The sequence below is a fragment of the Coturnix japonica genome, chromosome 1 (assembly GCF_001577835.2).
Source record: "Coturnix japonica isolate 7356 chromosome 1, Coturnix japonica 2.1, whole genome shotgun sequence".
Classification (NCBI taxonomy): Eukaryota; Metazoa; Chordata; class Aves; order Galliformes; family Phasianidae; genus Coturnix; species Coturnix japonica.
Window position 1 is genome coordinate 154237966 of NC_029516.1, and position 20135 is coordinate 154258100.

The following is a 20135-nucleotide window of genomic DNA, read 5'->3' on the forward strand; positions in this document are numbered from 1 at the left end:
ACGAGACGTGAGAAATGCTTATTTCTCTCTCACAAGCAACTGCTGGGCCCAGGCTCAAGACAGAGCCCAGCAAATATGTTGTTGGTGAGATCTCCCAGAGGTTCCCTTTAACCCCCAATGTTCTGTGGTTCCATGAGCCTAGACATGCTGATAACCACCTGCTGGGACTTTCAGACTTAAGCTGAGCGCTCAGCTTGCTCCAATCTAAAGCAAAGAAGTAACTCAAAGAAGTGACAAATAGCTTGTCACACCTGATCCTGCCTGGCAGTTCCCAGAGTTATACAAAGTGATAACCTGGCCCCAAAAGCAAACAAAAACAGCATGCTGATGTGCTTTTTTTGCTCCAAAATGTTGTGCTGGGAGCCACCCTGAAAGTATTTTCATGTGGCATCTGCAAAGTGTCCCTGGCCTAGTTCCAGCCTGGGGTAGGGTCTTGGGCCTGCTTGATTTCCCTGCTGATTTCAGGTTGGACTGGATGATCTTTAAGGGTCCCTTCTAACTCAGGTGACTCTGTGATTAGTCTGTGAATGCAGACTGGATGCATCCCATAGTTCAGTTAGAGCACAGGAGCTTAAAGCTTGCTCTATAGTATGCCAAGGACCTAGGTAAGGACAAGCCCATGTTTATTAGAGTGTCCAAGCATGCAAGCATGAGAAGAGCATTCAGCTCTGGGCACAGCTGGGCTGTGCTTGTGTTTAGGTAACTGTGACAGATGCAGCCAAAATAGTCCCACCACAGAGAATGGGAGGTGCATGGGCTCTTTAAATAACCTTCCCACACAGATGTCTTTCCCAGTGGTCTCACTGAAAAGAAGACTCTGAAGGGAAAAAAGATCAATTGCAGAGCACTGTGATGCTTCATAGGCATAATCCTCACCAGAGCACCACAGGGTCAGAAGGCAAGAGAGATAATAACATGTTGTGTGGAAGGAGGATAAGAATCATTTCCAAGTTAAAAGGTATTTGTAGGAAAATTAGGCAATAGTTTAAGTTTACAGAGAAAAATTAGGCAAATTTTTCAGGGCACTGCTGAGATGCTCCTGGCTCCCCATCTTTCCATCCCTGGGCCTTCTCTTTTCCAGGTGAACAGTCCCAGCTCTTTCAACCCCTCCTCATAGGAGGTGCTTCAGTCCTTTAATTAGCCTGGTTTTGTTTCAGTGCCTGCATTCGCAGTAAAGGAAGCAAGTTTTACAACTCTGTAGGTAACAGATGATTGTTTGGGTTTAAAGTTCATTTATTTTTATCTCCAAGGCAACACACAAATACATTCTGTTACAGATTTGGGATTTTTGAACAGTTTTCAGAATGGCAATAATCTTTGCTGATCACTTTTCAATACTACAGTCTTTTTCCCAGGCCTCCAATCAAATACAGTGAAAATTAACCTACAAGGAATTTTGGTCCAAATAAAACATTTGAGAGCCAAAATTTATAAAAACAGTTTGTCTCAGAGCTTCTGTGGCCTTAATTTATCTCTTGGTCAGTAAGTTCATTGTCCTTTGTAAGGAGCTAATCAATGCCATCATCAATTAACAATTACCCACATACTGCAAGTTTACCTTGAAAAGCCAACTCTTAACATCATCTGCACATTGTTTGACACTGAACAGCTGTGTTTTTAATGACTATATTTACACTGAATTTTCCAAATTTCTCTTCTAAAGGCTGTGGATGGCACAATGTATCTTGTTGATGACCCAGAGCTATACAAGCTCTTATCCCAGTAACAGATACAGCAGTGGTATTTCCATAGCCTTCTTCCCATCTCTCCAGTGACTGTAGTGGTGCCATCAGAGGATCATTTGCTTGTATCTGAGTGGCAGGACTGGGCTATCCTCACACACAGCCATCAGGACAGCAAGGAGCAGCACAGCATGGGGCTGCAATCATGGTAGATCACACTTGGCATTTTGAGTCATTTTTCTGATCATTTGATTTAATTCACAGCTGGCCCTAGGCTCTTGTTCACAATAATGCTCTTTGTCTTACTGCAGAAATTGAGTGCTAACGTATATTGCAGGCAAGGGGAGTCATAACACGGGCTACAGGGTTATGTGGCTCTGGGCAGTCTGGTCTGGTGGATGGTGACCATGCACATAGCATGGGGGTTGAAACCAGATGATCATTGTGGCCCTTTTCAACCCAGGCCATTCTGTGATTCTACAATTCTACAGCATAGCAAAAAGGAGCAGGATTGGGAAAGGTCATGCATCTCTGGCCTGTCCTTATGCTCATGGAGAAAAGGAGCAGAGCCACTGCCTTTCTTCTCCCTAACTCTTCCCACCTTCTGCAAGGACATGATGCACCTCCTTAGTGTCAAAGCATGTCTGCCTATGAATGGAACATCTCCTTGTGTCCCCCCTCCACCCCAGTGTGCATATATGAAATACAAGGCAAAGTCCACCCCAGTAAACCCTTACCAGTCCAAGCAATTTCCATTCCTGCTGGCTTTGCAAACATCTTGTGCTTAAAGAAAGGATAATTCCAGGAGCTATTCAGTTACTAGCCACAGTCACAGTACATGGATCTTCTAAAAGAAACCACTGGTTTGTACTGGAACCCAGTACCAATAGGCTGCACAGTCAGCACAGGAGTTGTGTGAGATGTGTGATTCAGCAGCAAAAGCTGCCCCCCAGAGGAACACGTTGTTAGGCAAATTATTTGCAGCGTAATCCAAAAATACCTCTACACATTCGGCAATGACCATAGTTATTGTAGTTGCTTTACTAATTTAACCAAAGATTTCAGAGATTCAAAAACTGAAATACAGACAATGTATCCAGAATGATTTGGAAGTACAAATAAACAAATGTAACATTCTTCAGGAGGTGGATTTTAGTTGCATTTAATAAACACTAATAAATACTGAAGAAGACAAGAAAAATGAAAAAAGAAACAATGTCAACAACTTTAAATTGTCCCACGAACTATACTGATAATTTAAGCTCATTTTTTGTTACTTTTGCAATAGAGATTTCATCCTTTCCTAATTAAAAAAGGAAAAACAGCATATTACTGATACAAAACCAGGGAAGGGGCCACAACTAGAGCAGAAAAAAATGACACATCTATTTAGAACCATATTACAGTTTGGCAGGAATACTCCTAATGTACACCACATACGTGTGAGAAAAAGACAGCATCACAGTTACAAGCATGAAACAATGATTAAGAGTCATTATCCAAAATGAAAATCAACATTAGTAAAAGGGAAAATGAAGACTAGAAAAGGAAAGAAAAAACTAAGTAAACTTTAAATGCCGCCTTTTCATCATCGTCTCCTAAGGCAAATGTTGCATGCACTACCTCCCCTAGAAACTAGACAAAGCTTCTTCATGCCCTATATATTCCCTTTCATTTAGTTTCACGAAGAAAGGTTTGAAAGAGCAGACCGCTGGGAAGAAATACTACAGACTTCTAAATTAGTGAAGGAACTTCCAGCATCGCTGTTATATTCTGGGTATGAGGAACTGGAAGAAATTATGTTTTTCAGCCTCTGAAGTGCAATGATCAATAGCAAAAGGAGGAAAGCTAAGAGACTGAGGAATATAGAAACGTAGACGTAGACGTTGGATAAACGGCCAGGTGATGAATCCACAGATGTTGAAAGCGACGTGGGATATAGCTCCAGAAAAGTCCCATTTTCCATGTTTCCTACAAAACCAGATGAAGGGTCGGGTTCCGACATTTTGGGTTTTGTGTTTTCACAATCACCACAGATCTCGTATTCAAAGGCAGTTTTAGCAGCATAACAAAGGGCTTGTTTTAGATGAGCACTTCTCCATCACAGAGAAGAAGTAACAAGTCAGCCAGCGATCAGATCTACCCTTTACTGCCCAAGCCCAGGGCAAAGGAATAGCGTGTTCTTCAGAACTGCAAGGAAAAAAAACAAATGAGTATGATTAATTTACTGGTTAATGTTATTTAATGTGTACCTGCGGCAATCCAGTTCTTAAGAGCTGTGATTCTTGAGGCATTACTTAACTACTGTCTCTATTTGCCAAAATGCAAGAATAAAGATCAATCCTATAAAATTGATTCTTCCCCAGGATTTCTTTGACTGAAGAGTAGACCAATAAGAGTAGCTTTGTACTTTATATGGGACAGCCATACTAGAATCCAAACTCACCTTGTGGATAAAAGCTAATCAATGAATGAAAAACCCCTCTCAAGACATCAGTTTGTCAGCCTAGAGGATGGCTCTACAACACCACTGGGGGTGACAAATCCACCACCTTCAGTCACTTATTCCATAATGTCTTACCTGAGGTGACCAGAATGGGAAAATCCGGCAGACCCGATTTACTTATGAAACAAATCGGATGGTTTCAAAGATCAAAATGCACCTCACGCTCGTAGCCCCAGCAGCTCAGGAACAAAGAGAGGACTACCCAAGAGCAGGAGAGCTTTGCCTTCAGCCACTTTGTGTTTAAACCTGGAAGCTGTGGTGATCGAGTTCAGAGTTGAACAAGAGGAGCAGACTGAGGTATGTGGAGCTACTTTTTATTTTAAAACCAATGTGGTCAATTCCCACGTGCAGCCCAGAAGAGCATGAGAAGGCTTGCTGGTAGAGGATTGCTTGTTAAAAGCTGACACGCTCCAGCTCAATTAAACACAGTAAGTTATTGCCTACTTACAGAATAAATCAAGGTGTAAGTGTGGAGGAAATGAAGCTCATTTTCTCTGTAACTTTCCACATACAATCTTTCTGTCCATCTGTTATAGAGTCACAGAATTATCGAATTGGAATGGACCCATAAAGGTCAGCTGGTCCAAATCCCCTGCAATGAACAGGGACACCTCCAGCTCCATCCAGGTGCTCAGAGCTCCATCCAGCCTGATCTTGAGTGTCTCCAGAGATGGGGCATCCATCGCCTCTCTGGTCAACCTGTGCCAGTGCCTCACCACCCTTACTGTAAAAATCTTCTTCCTTATATCCGATCTATATCTCCCACTCTTTCAAGTCTGAAACCATTTCTGCTGTCTGTGGTCAACCTCTCATTGCAGATACTTGGACACAGCAAGGAAAGGAACTGAGATTTCCTCCTCACAAGGAAGGCAATATCCACACAGCTCTAAGTTCCTAGCATGGGCCCTCTCATCTTGACCTTACTTTAGGCCTTGTTCTGTGGTCTCAGCTTAATAAAATTATCTCTAACTCACAGCTAGAGGCTTTGAGGAAAATCCTACTGGTTTTCATGTCAACGAAGAGAGCAAACTGTCATCAACAGTAAGAAAGACAGAATGAGGACCTAAAAGTAATGATTTGGTAGTCCATAGTCTCCTATGTGTCACACAACTGCTGAAGTATTGCCCAGTGTTTCCACAGAAGTGTCCCAGCACTATTCTAAGCAATGTTCTGCCTTCCATTTTTTTCCTTTAATCTTATTTCTTCTGCTATCTTATAAAAGTTCCTCTGTCTTCAAGAGGGCGACACTTCTTGACACTTGCTTTGACCATGAAAGTCCCAGTCTGAACTAAGGCTCCTTAGGAAACATAGGATACTTTTCCACTGGTGCTGCTTCTTACTCAAGAAGCCTTGAAGACGCCAACTGAAAAATACTGTGCATCTACTGAAGTTATTTGCTCAGTTACTCGCGGTATTTTTGCACTGTAAATTACATTTAGGAGGTTATGCCCCATGCCTCAGCAGACAAAGACAATATTAAGCAAATGGCAGAATCCAATCCTTTTTTTTTTTTTTAATCCTAATTTATTTTATATACCTCAGGACCATGTCTATACTACTAAACAGAACAAGTCAGGTCTATTCTTTCATGCTGAAAACAACCTGCATGGCACACTGCACAAAGATGGCTGAACTCTCTTTATGTCCATGGAGGGAATGGCCAACTTACAGCTGCCCCTGGGAGTGAATGACGGCCATTGCTAACCTCACATATGTCCAGGCATATCTTGTAGAGGGCTAACTGGCTGAAACCATGCCAGGAAGTGTGCTACTAATTCAACACAAGAGCTAATGACAGGCGTATGGCCTGGCCTGGATTAATTTACTAATATATTCACATCCATAATGTTTTGATGGACAAAAGCTTACATTCCAGATGTTTTATTGCAGAGCTTCTGGTAACCCTAATCAAGTATCCCAAAAGCCTACAAGATATACAGGAGTATGAAACTGCATCTGCAAATACCAGATAAAAATATTCCTACCTTTGCGGTATGTAACTCATACCGACACCTAAAATATATTTAAAATAAATGATTTATAAAACACTAATAGTATTTATCCCAACAAGAAGCAGTATTTATTACAAGCACCTTATGAAATGAATCACAACAGACTGAATAGAGAGATCCTTATGAGATTATAGTCCTTTTGAACTAGCTCCCATTTAGTGATCCAAAATTAACTAACAGAACTATACATGTTCATTTCATGTTCTGGAAGTAGTTAAGCATCTTACAGCTAATTTATCCTTTTTAAAAGATAAGCTTTGATATAGAAGATGTTTATCCTTGATTACTGTCATAATGAAAAGCAGATCCATTAATAATTGAATTTCCCTATAATAACTTAAGGAATTAATTCACATAAATTCTTTAAAATGGCAGATGTTAAAAGCCTTTAAATTCTTCACAAATTTGAAATCTGCTGTGTTCTACTTTTACCATTAATGGTTTTGGTTCTGATACAAGGAAGAACTTTGGCACAAGACTGCCTTTGAAGCAAGTAAAGATTTATAGTCATAAACAGGACTAACCAGAAGCTTACAGTTAAGCAGAGATGTGAGTGCTTTGTTAGATCAGAGCCCTTATAGGTCTTACAATACCAGCTGGGCTATTTTTAACTGAGTATTTTGTGGTGAGATCAGAGGCACAATCAATTTAGATTCCAAATGACTATGGCCCACATCCAGCTGCCTCACTCACACTGCACAGGGATGTAACATGTAACTGGAGCTCATCATACATCTTCAGCTAAAATGACTCTTTAGTTAATCTTTTTAGAAGAAAAAAACCAAAGCAAATTGTGTTGTTTTAATCACACATTTTAAAAATACACACCTAAAACGCTGGGTCCTTCTCAGCCTTAAAGGATCAGTACCTGACTGAAATAAGTTACCAGCAGTGCCCTGTGAGAGCGTGACCATATCATCTCTTAACATCTGAACAGCATTCATAGGAAAGGCACAACAAGCATACAGAAATAAAACAGATCTAACACTGATCCCTGATGAAGTTCCCTGATGCAATCCCTGCACTGCAGAAAGAGTGAGAAATCAGACAGAGCAGCTCAGCTGGTGACTGTCAGGTGGAAGTGCAGTTCTGGACTGAATGCAGCTATAAAGCCCTGGGAGTGCACAAACCTCTGCCACAATGCAAACCAGACCTTCTGGCTTCAAAGAACAGCTCTATCCTGTGCACTACAGCTACCACCTTGGATCAGGTTCCTGCTCCTTCTGAAATGAGGAGGTAAGTAGTGCAACCATTTGTCTCTCTTCTCTAGTCCTCCCAAAGGAATAACTTTCAGTAAAGCCAGATGTTGGCTTCACCTTCTTCCTCTGTAAATCAGTTTGTGCATTTCTGAAAACTATGCAGAATAACTACAGACCAAACTTGGTCCCAGCAAAATGATTACGAAGTTTGTCACTGACTTCAAAGTGTAATGAGAAAACTGGAAGTGGCTAACTTCAATAAACCCACAGTCTTCGGAGACCTGCAAACTGATCAAGGCATTCAACTTCTGCAGTGGTCCATACTTTTCCCTTGTCTACTGCTGGAAAAGGTTTTTTTTTCCTTAAACTAAAGACTAAATTTAAAGTACTGTTGCTGAATGATTGGAAATGAACTCTTGATCTGAAAGCAGGAGACTGTGTTCCTCTTGTTTTTCGTTACCACAGGAGAACTGAGACTTGTCTGCAGGAAGACTCGGTATCTCTGATGTAGTTGGATTCAGATGACTTTCTCAGAGGCAACTCTGTAATCCCAGGACACGGATGTGCAACCTGAAGAGCCTTCATGAATCACTGAGTCCAATCCCACTGCTGCACCATGTCATACATACTGTCCTTCCAATCTGGCTGAGTTTCCACCCTGCTATTACTCCACCGTTACACCGCTTTGCTGCTCTGAAGCACAGACTTCAGCTCCACTCTCTGCTGGCTTTAGATACAAAAGAGAGGAAAGTCTTATTCTACTACTTCAGCACCCAAATATGAGGGCCAGCAGACAAGGCTTTGCTAGATACATGGTGTCCTTTATACACACTTTTCAAACAGACCATTATGCAGGTATTGTTCTCCATTTGTGCACAGTCCTCTGTATAAATCACTTTTCAAAGCTGTTGATACTCACTCTTTCTTATTCTGAGAGCAGGGCTACGTGACAGATACTTCAAGAAGCCCCAGTTGGCTTGTCATCTTTTGTTCTATTCTATGGTAAGTAAGAGATAGACAAACTGACCTTCACAGAAAGCAAGATAAAGTGGGGAGGTGAAGATTAAGAAACTGCCTCTATGTTAGAGCTAAATCACAGTTGCCATGCAGTAGCATGTCTGTGAAAGTGTGTCAAAGCTACCAACTGCTCACATCTCTGATGGCACCTATCATAAAAACTACTTCTGAAAACTGCAGTGTGGTCAGGGGTGGAGGTCATTAGTTAGCGTATGTCCATGGAGCCCAGCTATGTGTAACACATGCAATTTAATCTTGAACATCACTGAGACATCAGTCATCTCCCTGTTCAATCTAAGGTGAATTTTAAATGAGGCTGCAGTGCTATCCAAGAAGTCATGAAGTAAACAGAGAGCTTTTTACATTTCCCAACGTCATAAATCCTTTACCATGCAGCTGGCTGTGCTGTGTGTCTCTGAATACCTTGATGCAACAACTCTGTTTCTCCAGACACAGTGAAATGTAAGTTAATGGCACATACTCTCTTACACTGAGTGCCTAACAATGAGGAACAGGAAGGAAAGATAAGTCTGGTAGATTCATTTTCTTTAGAGTTTATCAGCCAAAGATAAGCACTTTGTTTTCTTGGCTCTTCCTGGCTTTTCGTGACTACAGGCTGAGAAACACACTGGTTATTTCATAGGCTTCAAAGTGTTTAAGCATACAAACAGACATCAAGGGAAATCAGTGTTTTTAATTTTGTGTAAATAATACTTTTGTCATGATCTTCCATCAGTTCCTTTACAGGTAAGAAGGTATCTTAAAAAGTCATTTCTGTATTGTAAGCAACTCCTAACAGTGCAGAACTTAATTTGCTTTTACAGCTGTTACAACAATAAGCTTCCTTTCCCCTTCAGACATCAATACAGGATTCATCTGCCTTCCTTTCCTAAAAACTTCAGGCCATTTCGACTGACTTCAGCCCAAAGGCAGAGGATAAATCATGGAATGGCTTGGGTTGGAAGGGACCTTAAAGATCAGGCAGCTTCAACCTTACTGCCACGGGCAATGCTGCAATTAAAAAATTAGGTTTCTGCAATCTTCTTCAAAACAGATGGCTCTGGGGAGGATAGGGACCTTTCACTGAGCCAAGGAAGGACTGGGGAAGCTCACCCAGAGGTATCTGTCCACATGGCCTCAGTGCACCAGGCTTCATTCCCTCCATGTACACTGTTCTTCCACAGATCCAGCTCCCCTGCTAGCACATATGTGTGTCCTGAGGGACACAGAGGAGCAGATGGAAGAAGCACACATGCAGTGATCATGTGTGTGAAGCAGAGGAAAGCACAGAGGGAGTGAGGGATGGGGCTGCTCCCTGCACTGCTCACAGATGTGTTCTCTGCTCTCTTTTGTCCTTCTGGTAAGTCAGAACCAGGAGTGAGTGGATAATGATATCATCCCTTCATGACCTGGAAAAAAACTCCCTCTCCTTTGTTCAGCATCAGAGCAGACCTGACAGGAGAGTAATTGTGCAGACTCCCAGAAGACAGACAAGGTGATGCCAGTTCTAGGATGAAAACTCCTGATGCTTAAAGATGCCTCCATCCTCAGTCCTATTATTATGGTGTTATTACTGCCTCCAAAAGCTGGCAGCAAGTTTTCACTAGATCTGTGAAAGAGATTAAGACTTCTCACAACCCTTGTCAATTTGATATAGATGTGAAGGCCAGACAGCTTCTTGTTTAATGTGTCTATCTTCTGTCCCACCACCTTTGTTTTATGCATTCATTTCCTTTTCCATATAGGATTATTTCACCACAAATGAACAACTCACTACACAAATCATTTAACGCCATTAAAATACCTTTACATGCTCATGCCAAAGTACTGATTGAACTTTACGTACAGGGAACCACCCAGCCTTGAAAAGTAGTGATCCTTAATTCTTCCTATCCTTTCATAAATATCTTTGGCAATTGAAAAACCACAAGTACATAAGAAGATCTTGTTTCTTCATGTCTCTGGACTCTCCAGGAGCACAGAATCCCTTTACCACTCTGCCTGAGAAACAGGATCAATCTTCTACTTACTCAGTATAAAAGTGTACACAAGGAAAAGAAAAATCCATTTCCTGCCACAAGAAAAGTCTTTCCTTTAATTTATGATCTAATTTAATCTTTTATTATGATCTAATATGATTTAAATTTATGATTTAAAAAATCAATGAGGACAACAGCCCAGATGGCTTGGTTGAAGGTCAAAATCAAGTTATATTTTGTTTTGGGGTTTGGGGGCTGGGAAAAGGAACCCCTCAGAGCTATAAGGATACTCAATTAATTCAGGTAGGCTCAAGATGCCTTTATCATTTACATTTCCCATGCACCTGCGCATTATAGTTATTTACATCAGTGCAAAGCAAAGACATTGTGACCTCACATTGTGACCTGAGATTAGACCTAAAGCTTCCACCCCTTCAGTCACTGTCAGTTGAACGTGCTCCTTAAAAATCTAAGCAAAAGGAAGGAATACTTACAAGCAGGATAACAGAAGAATGCAAGCCAGAAATCCAATGTGCCGGATGTGGTTGGTTATCGCAGCCAAATCTAAAGGCACTGCATGCTGAGAAAAGCCTCTCTAAAAAAGCAAACAAACAAAAGATGAAGAATTCAGTAATAAACACATTATTTAAACAAATAAACAAACGAACAAGAAAGGAAAATGATGGAAGAGAAGTACTGAATTTTGATTCTTTTCAGCGCCAGAAATTTCAGAGGAAAACAAAGCGAATGGAGTCTTGGCATGTTTTCCATTTCTGCTAGCCACATTTCTGCTAGCTGTCCACCTACAGCACTGCATATATAATACAACAATCACACTTATGTCCTGCTCTGTGCTTTACAGACCTGTTTCAGTAATACCCTTCCCCTCTTCTTTTGCAAGGTGCTCCTGGACCAAGACAGCCTGCTGTCCCCTGGCACTGCTATAAGCACTGGAGCTGTGTATCTCTGTTTATTTCACATCATCATCTGAAGACTCCTGCCAGGAATAAGGTCTTTCTATGTTATACACCATCACTTCTTTTCCTCTTTATTTCAGACAATTTGCAGTTTAAATTCACTTACCTGAAATCCCCAAACTGAATATTGTACGTACACATGGAGAGCTAGTAGATTTTTGCATTCTAAATTCATTCAATACTTCAAATGAAAACCTGGCCCCTGAACTGCCTTTAATAAAGCAAAGTAAATTGATTTTATATTTGAAAAACAATCCCAGACAGCACAGATTAAAACAAAGTATGGCCACTTTCAAGAAGATACTCCCCTCCAGGAAAGAAAAGACAGTCACAGTCATTATACATCTCAAAGCACTACCCTTTCAGCACATTTGGTTTGAACTGCATTAGAGAAGCAGATCTCTGGGGATGAATGTTAATGCATTGTCATGTTGCTTTCATCCCTTCCATCACTGAATCACTTATGGCTTAAGCCTGTCCAAGTTCAATAAAGAAAATTATCTAGTGCAGCTGTTAAAAGTCAGCATAATTGAAATGCAAATGTTTTGCTAACACTGTATTTGATAACAGTGACTGTGTCATGATGTTCCACCTAGAGAGAGGCAGACAGCTTCCTGACCATCTCCTCGTCTAGGAGAAGAGCTGTGAGGCTGCAGTTAAAGCCTCAGGTTGGCATACCCAGGGCTGGACCCAGCTCCTGCTTGGGTGTGAGGGTAGTGAGTGCACCTCTCTGGGTGGTGGAGTGTGCAGACTGAGGCAGGTGCTGCTGTTAGGATGGAGAAAGGGACGCAACAATCCAATGCAAAGCTCTTCTTTCACAAATCTGCCCTGTAATTTCATCTAACCACAACAGAGAACCTTTCTCTTCCCTTTGTTTCTTTCTGCTATGGGGAAAGAGGCACAAATCTCTGCAGCAGAGATTTCAAACACAGCAAATACAAATGGTTTTGCTTCTTTTCTAGCTTTCTTTTGGCTCTGCAGGAGACATCTCCCCTGACATGCACTGAGCACTGCTGTTGCCCATCCAACCCTTCACATGATACAAAAGCCCGGTCTCCAATGAGGTGAAAGGAACAGAGCCTACAAAACCTCGAGCTGATAAAACACACCAGAGATGCAGTATGAAGCTTAATACCATTCCCTCAGGCCCAGTCGCTGTCACACAGAGCAGAGCTCAGCGCTGCCCTTCTGCTTTCTGTGAGGAGCTGCAGCTGCCATCAGGCCTCCCCTCAGCTCCTCTGCTCTGCGCTGAGCAAACCAGGGGCCTCAACTGCTCCCTATATGCCTTGCTCTCTAGATTCTCCATCTTTGTAGCCCTCCTTTAGGTGTTCTCCAGCCATTTCATGTCTTTCTTATATTGTTTTTGCTCCTGTTGGTCACCTGCCAAATTCAACCAAATGTCAAAGACATTCAAGCTCTGAAAGCTCAGTGACACCAGATGAACAGGAAGAGGAGACACCGCGATTCAAACAGCCATTTGTTTCCCCCTAATGGCTTTAGATCTCACTACTTTCCCTTTTTACTCTCCCATTCCTGCCGCCCCTCTTTGCAGAGGTTGCAAATAGCTCTGCAGAGGATCCCATCCGGAGCACAGAGCCAACCAGTATGAGTGCCAGGGGTGATAAAATTGATCTCAGAGCAAACAGAAGTTAATCAAACTTTTTTAGCTGGTGCCTAGTTCTTAGCAGTAGCTCCCAAACACCAGCTTTTGTACTTGTAGCATGTGGACTGGTGTGGGGCTCCATGATTGTGGCCAAAGACTTGGGGCAGCAGAGGGCAAGCAGCTCCCCCTGAAGCTGTGTGGGCTCCCGGTGGGACAGATCCTCAGCATTTATTCAGAGAAAAACCTGTCATATATAACATCCAGCCCCAGGGCAAGCAGTCCTGATTTTCAAGGTTGGCTTTCATTCTCCACTGCACTCACCTGTGAAGCTAACACCTTGCAGGGTTCTGCTTTGCATCACTCCTGGGAAAGGGGAAAAAAACCTTCAGAAATACCAGGCCCCAGCCCTGTCACCTACCAGGCAGATAGCCTAAGGGCTAAATATGGATCATCGGAAGGAGAATGGATTTCAGGTCTCTGTTAACCCCAGCAGTGCTGCAGCACTATACCATGCTGAACAGTATGTGGCCCTGAACCAAGTCAAGGGGGTTATCAGCCCTTAATTAGTGACACAGTTATGCAGAAAGTAGTGTCCACAGTAAAAAGAGAACATTTTCCTACTGTAAAATTCAGCTGATACACTGGTAGCAATATATTTTATAAAAACAATCTGAGTACATGGCCTGCACGAAGCCCTCTAATATCAAGCAGACTTCACGTAAACCTTAGAAATCCTGGTACAATACAAAGCTGGGACAGAAATTGAATGATATATTTAACAGAACTCTGTTAATACACCATTTTGGTTCAGAATTTCTTCTCCTCAGAAAAACAGATTCACTACTGACAATGTTCTGTGGTTCACAGCTTGAATGCCCGTGAATTTGGGCACAGATGTACCATCACAGCAACTCTGCTCGCTGTAACTCTGTTTCTGGACTCAACGTTCCTGCTTTGATTCTCTGTCTCCTCTCAGCTGTATAATGAAAAAGATCTCCATCCTTATCCTACCAACACAGGCGGCATGCCCTCCCTTGACAAAGAGACTGTGGCATTACCATCTCTATAGGTGTGTGTGTAGCATTTACATATTTTCATTGCTTGCAAAGCGGTGTGCAGTAACTGACACCACGATAAAACTGTTGCAAAAGGCATTGCAGAGAACCAAGCTGTGATGTGTAAGCATAAGGGGGCAGGGTTGCACCTGAAATGTCAAAAGGAGCAAGTGCAGAGAGCTAACGCTAATCACAGAGCATGGAAGGACACTGCTGCTGGTGCCAGATAGAGTTATCTGTGCGACACTGCCTGTCAGGTGTCCCAGCCTTAGAGGACACCATTGTGCTCAAATCCAGCCCCAGACTGATTCCAGTGACAGGGATGTGTGGCAGTGCAGTGAGGGCTTCTCTCTGCATCAGACAGCTACAGAAGGCATCAAAAGTGGACGTGTTTGGATGTATCAAGGAAATTAATGACGTGTCAGACAGGGCACCCATATGACAAGGAAGCGCAAGGCAAAGCTTGGGGAAATACAGAGGTGATAGGAAGGAAGATGGATGCTGGGAACACAGGGTGATTGAAGCTCAGGGGCTATATCTTGGAAAAGCAGGAGAGCTGGGATGTCACATATAGGACCCCAGACAGGATTCTGAATGCAAAGCCTGCAGCTGATGTGTCCAATGGAGCAGGGAAAGGGCAACAGACAGCAGGATGACAGAGAGGGGAGATGCAGCCAAGGCTTGGAGGTGGCTTTTTGCAACAGCACTGCAGACAGGCTGTGCCGTAACAGGATTTCCTCTGTGCAAATCAGGAAAGGGAGGCAACTGCAGTTATGAAGACACAAGGGCAGGAGTGCTTGCAGGAGGGTGTTAGAGAAAGAGAGATGAAAATGTCACAACTTCTCAATATTTAAATTGCAAGCCTCAAGCCCATCAGGAACATCAGTAACTTCTAGACGTGCTCTGCGGCTGAGCTAATTCCTCTTACGCTTCTGCGTCGATGGGGCGCCAGGAGGAGAACTGCGCTGCTTCCTGCTTCTGATGGGGAATTCACAGAACACCATTTATAATTTGCAGTGCACCACTAAGACCCAATTATGAACCAAGACATTTGGCAGACACCAGCTACCCCAGCCAGCCTTTTATGTTTGAAAAGGTTAACGAAATGCAAATAGCAAGAACTTCTTATGCCAAATATTACCATACATGCACACCCACCAAATGGGTGATGATATTAGAGTACACTTAGATGCTGAAGTAGCCCAGGACCCTTTCCTCGTCAGCTCCAGGTGCAAGAGCATTTCTCTTGCTGACTGCAGTGAAAGCATCCTGGACATGACAAGCAGCAGCTTGCAGGCAGGCATGCCTGCACACCAGAGCAGACACACAGTGATAGCCAACAGCACCATCCCTAACAGGGACAGGCCCTTCTAGTCAATACAGCAGAGAAAAGGAGACCGCTTTCAGACTGTCCATCATTTCAGACTGTTCAGGCTCAGAAAACTCAGCACAGGGTCGAAATGACCGCAGAAAAGCAAAACAATACAGCAACAGATATCCATCCTTCAGCTGGATCCTTTATTGGAATAAAGCTGACAGCACCATGTACCTGCTCTAGCCTCCAGATTTCATACACTTTTTTATTTATCTTTGTTCCAATCTGCTATAAATATCTACAAATTACATTTAATAACACTAACTATACCTTCCTAATTTTCTTTACTTACATACATGCTAAGAAGGCTGGCACATGCCCAGGCTTTAAGCAATATTTTCATCATCTCCTTACCACTACTACTTAAACATCTGCAAGGATGGGCAGAGTTCACTTTGCTTCCTCTGTCCCAAACTTTGTTACCCCCACTGAAATGATACTGTGACAGCTCAGAGCTCATAGCTGGACACAAAGTCTTTGGATAGGGCGCATTTCTGTGCATCCCTCCAGGTTTATTTTTCCGCACTGTGTAATCTAAGCTCCGTTCATCTCCCAGCCCACAGGACAGACGCCTTAGAATTCATTCGCAGAGGGAGCGGTTTCTTTGCTGTTGTCTTCCCACAAACAGTGCAAACGAGCACACGTTTGCCAACCACTCCTTGTGCCCAGAGAGCCACCAAGGCGATGCACGGCTCTGACCCAACGCTCTGCACCACCAGAGCTCCCAGCTGCAGCGTCCCTGCGATGGAGAAAGCAACCTGTGCATCCCTGCCTGCCTCCAGCCAAAGCCATTCCTCTGATAAAAGAAAGTGCTCCAGCCAAACACTCAGACAACGCGCGGACTCGGGAAGGACAAAACCGGGTTCTTGCCAAAGCACCTTTGGGACACAACTAAACGTGGGCTCGGCGCACACCGAGGTCAAACGCTTGTGAAAGCCGATCGCTCTGGGTTCCGAGAGCACTGGCTGACCCGTGGCAGCAGAATCGGGGCAACCTGCGCAGCTCCGAGCATCAACACCAGCGGCACGGCCCCGCCAGCAATCGCAACGAAAAACAACCAAACCCAAAAACAAAACACCAAAACAACCCCACAACCAATAAAACGAAACCCAAGCCAAGTGCTAACCTCCCTTAAAAGAACAAAACAAACCACAAAGCCCTCAGGGACAGGACCAGACCCGGGCTCCGAGGACCCCCCTCCCTCTAGCTCCGCTCACCGCGCCCGGCTCCGCTCTGCTCCGCTTCCGTCGCGGCCACCCCTGCCCGGCTCCGGCTCCGCTGCCGCCGCCGTCCCGCGCGGCCCCGCATGCAGCACCGCCCCTTGCCCGCCCCTCGCCCGTCCCCTGCCCGCGGGCGGCCCCCGGCCCCGGGGCGGTGCGGTGGAACCGGAGGAGGGGAGAGCCCGCTTCGGCCCCGGCTCCCGGGGGAGGTGGGTGCGGTGCGATGCGGGGTCCCCTCGCAGATTGCCCGAAATCCTTCTGTTCCGCTGGTTTTTGGATATAAGTCATCACTAATGCCATCATACGTGCCCGTCCTAACGGCTGGCACAGCATCCCACGGTAGCCCTGTAACACGCAGCTGACACGCACCGCTCTCCATCTCTCGAGGCTGGTCCTTGCCCAAAGCGCATCGAAGCGGGCAGGCAGCCCAAGGGAAATGCCACGGGGTCTCCTTGGAGGAATTCTCAGCACAGCATTGCAGCCAGGAGCTGGGCCCCCACAGAGAGCAGGGAGGTGAACACAATCTTGTAAGAGTCCTTCTGAACTCTGCTCCGAGTTCTCAAAACAGCTGCTGAGACCCTCAGGGATGCTTTGCCATCCTTGACACAAGAGTAAAGGAATAGTTGAGCCCAGAGCAACCGAGACACTGCCTAAAAAGTGTCATAAATGAGAACAAAATCTGGCTTCGCTGGTTTGTTTGGAGAGTGGCGTAGCTGCAGGTATCACGTACTCTGGAATCATAAATATTGGGCAATTTTTCCTGGCTAGAACATATTCCTGCCTGGGGACAGTGGGAGAAAAGGCTCAGCTGGTTTCTGGTGCACTCATCTGAGCCACGATGATTTGTTTTGGGCCAAATGACTTTACTGTGGGTTATAAATCAGCAGTGAGCGGCATGAAGAGCAGATGGGGAGTTTAATGCAACCTCTGCAGCTCAGTCTTGTGTCTGGCTAATGTCCATGTGGAGTTCTGAAAAGGTTGTTGGGAAAGGTTGTTCTTTGTTTTAAATTGCTTTCTGGGAGCCACACAGCTTATGATGTACTGTGGAGGTACTGCTGTGAGTTGGGTTTTTGTTCATACAGACTGCAAGAGAGGAGCAGATTGGGATGCCATGACACGGAGCTGGTTTTGGGTGGAACAACGTGCTTGAATAAGTAAATACAAGAGAAATTATAAAGGGAAAATCATTCACAATGAATGAATGAATGAAGCAAATTTCTCCTTGATGTCAGTGGCACACAAAGGAGATGGGTTTGACTTATAAGCAGCAAAAATTCTCTTTCTGCATTTCACCAAGAGAAAGGAAATCAGAGGTTTTGATTGGTTGATTGGGTGGTGTTTAGGGTTGGGCTGCTCGAGGGGAAGAGTCATGTCTGTGGTGCAGGAACACAAAAAGATCAGAGAATCAGAACTGTGTTGGATGCCCCATTCCTAGAGACATTTAAGGTTGGTCTGGATGGTCTCTGAGCATCCTGATCAAGCTGCAGGGGTCCCTGTTCATTGCAAAGGGGTTGGACTCAATTCAGTGACTCTGTGGTTCTATGCTATGGTATCCCCAGCCTTGAAGGCAGACCTCTGGCTCAGCTCAATGTGCAGCAGCTGCCGAAAAGGTCACATTTCCCAGTGGGCTGATTGATTACATGAGCTACTGAGGCAATAACACACTAAACCTGTTGAAACTGTAAGGAAATAAATATTGAGGACACCTACTGCCCTTCTAGCAATGATTGGATTATGGAGGTGAAGAATCCTGCCATAACCATTTTAACAAAAACACTGAGAACTTGCAATATCCTTTCTTGTTTGTGTACTCTGACTCCTTCAAGCAGTCCTCTGTGCTGGATGTCACTCACTGTAAACAGACAGAGACGATGATTGAAATTCTCATATTGATTTGTCATATAAACTGGGACCCAGGCATAATGCTCCGAGACATGGGAGAAGCAAAAGAAGTAAAGTAAAATGTTTGCTACTCAAAAAGAGAAAAAGGCAAGAGTTGTAAAATTGTTTGAGTTGAAAGGGACCTTTAAAGGTCATCTAGTCTGACTCCCCTGCAATGAACAGGGACACCTACAGCTCAATCAGCTGCTCATAGCCCCATCTAGACTGACTCTGAATGTTCAGGGATGTGCTGTCCACCACATTTCTAGGCAGCCTGTTCCAGTGCCTCAGCACCCTTATTGTAAAATATCTCTTCCTTATATCCAATCTAAACCTTCTGTCTTTTAGTTAGAAATCATTTTCCCTTGAATTATCACAACAAACCCTGCTGTCCCTTTCCTTCTTATAGCCTCTCATCAGATACTGAAATGCTGCTCTCAGGTCACCTCAGGGCCTTCTCTTCTCCAGGCTGAACAGCCCCAGCTCTCTCAGCCTGTCCTCATAGGAGAGGTGTTCCATCCCTTGGATCATTTTTGTGGGCCTCCTCTGGATGCACTCCATGTCTCTCCTGTACGTACTGAGGATTCCACATCTGGACACAATACTCCAGGTGGGGTCTCACAGCTCAGAGCAGAAGGGCAGGATCACCTCCCTCACCCTGCTGGCCACGTTGCTTTGGTTGCAGCCCAGGATATGATTGGCTTTGGAAATGATTCTTCTCATTACAGCTCAATTATTCCAGCAGTGTAATTACAAACTGGGACAGACAGCAAGAATTTTCCCCTGAGGACAAGCAGGAGAAAGAAGAGAGAAAAAAGACAAATGGAACAGCAGTGAAGTGTCTGCTGAGCCAGGCATGCAGTTGCTAGCACTGACCAAAGTGTCGGTGCTTTGTAAAGAAAACAAATGGTGATACCTTGGTCTTTTTTCACTCCAGAGAATTAGAGTTGAAACCTTAATCCACTGGGGAGTGAGGAGAATCCTAAATGCTGGTGAATGCATCAAGCTGGTGATCATCCTGGACTTTGGGGGAAGCTCAGAAGTCAGGTGCACACCTACTCAGGTTATCTCACAATGCGTGCTAGGACACACCATCCTAGCTTGTAAAGCTACACAAAGTGCCAGGGCAGAAAGGTGCTTCTCATTGACATTTCTGGATGTCTTTTTGCATGGGTTACATCACTGATGTCCTATTGCTCATTGTGTTCATGTGCTGTGAACAGCTCAATGCCATCACTTAAAGCAGCCCCAGGGGACTTGTCAGCAAGATACAGCTTTGGCAGTGCATCAGGACCTCACACAGGAGGCTGGTGGTGGGAAACACTGCTGCTCGGCAGTAATTAACTCATGGTTCTATTCCTCTTCCTCCTTCTCTCCTTCTGAGCAAAGAGCACAGAGTGAGCTGGCCCTTCCTTAGGACAGGCTTTTATGAATAATGGATCTCAAAATGCTTTGCAAAGCCAAATGTTTGGTTGCGGCATTAAACGGGGAGAAAGAAACAGGAAGGCACAAAAGATATTCTCAGAGAAGCTTTGAAAAATGGATGAAGGAGCAGCAAAGCAGAAAAACATGTGGGTATCTTCCAAGTGATAAGAGCACAAAAAAAGTCCTTTCAAAGCCACTATAAAT

General features: G+C 44.1%; 1 protein-coding gene across 3 annotated transcripts; it reads right to left on the reverse strand.

The window, feature by feature from the left end:
* Positions 1-2691: 2691 nt before the first annotated feature.
* On the reverse strand, positions 2692-17268 carry SERTM1 (serine rich and transmembrane domain containing 1). 3 transcript variants are annotated; one of them, XM_015851958.2, is made up of 3 exons: positions 16995-17268; positions 10890-10990; positions 2692-3872 (listed from the first exon to the last, which is right to left on the reverse strand). In XM_015851958.2, exon 3 carries the CDS (start codon positions 3685-3687, stop codon positions 3364-3366), a length of 324 nt encoding a protein of 107 aa, XP_015707444.1. In that variant the 5' UTR covers positions 3688-3872; positions 10890-10990; positions 16995-17268; the 3' UTR covers positions 2692-3363. The 3 variants fall into 3 exon arrangements, with proteins under 3 accessions (XP_015707444.1, XP_015707442.1, XP_015707443.1); XM_015851956.2 differs by lacking the exon at positions 16995-17268 and adding an exon at positions 16623-16955; XM_015851957.2 differs by lacking the exon at positions 16995-17268 and adding an exon at positions 16623-16744.
* Positions 17269-20135: the final 2867 nt, after the last annotated feature.

What these genes read in the sequence shown, in the direction of transcription:
- SERTM1 (XM_015851956.2), bottom strand. Translation starts at nt 16,928, where the DNA reads ATGATGGCATTAGTGATGACTTATATCCAAAAACCAGCGGAACAGAAG. An exon ending in GCAGAGCGGAGCCGGGCGCG is followed by an intron (nt 10,991 to 16,622) that starts GTGAGCGGAGCT and finishes TTGCTTTTTTAG; the next exon opens with AGAGGCTTTTCTCAGCATGC. An exon ending in ATTCTTCTGTTATCCTGCTT is followed by an intron (nt 3,873 to 10,889) that starts GTAAGTATTCCT and finishes TTTTCCTTGCAG; the next exon opens with TTCTGAAGAACACGCTATTC.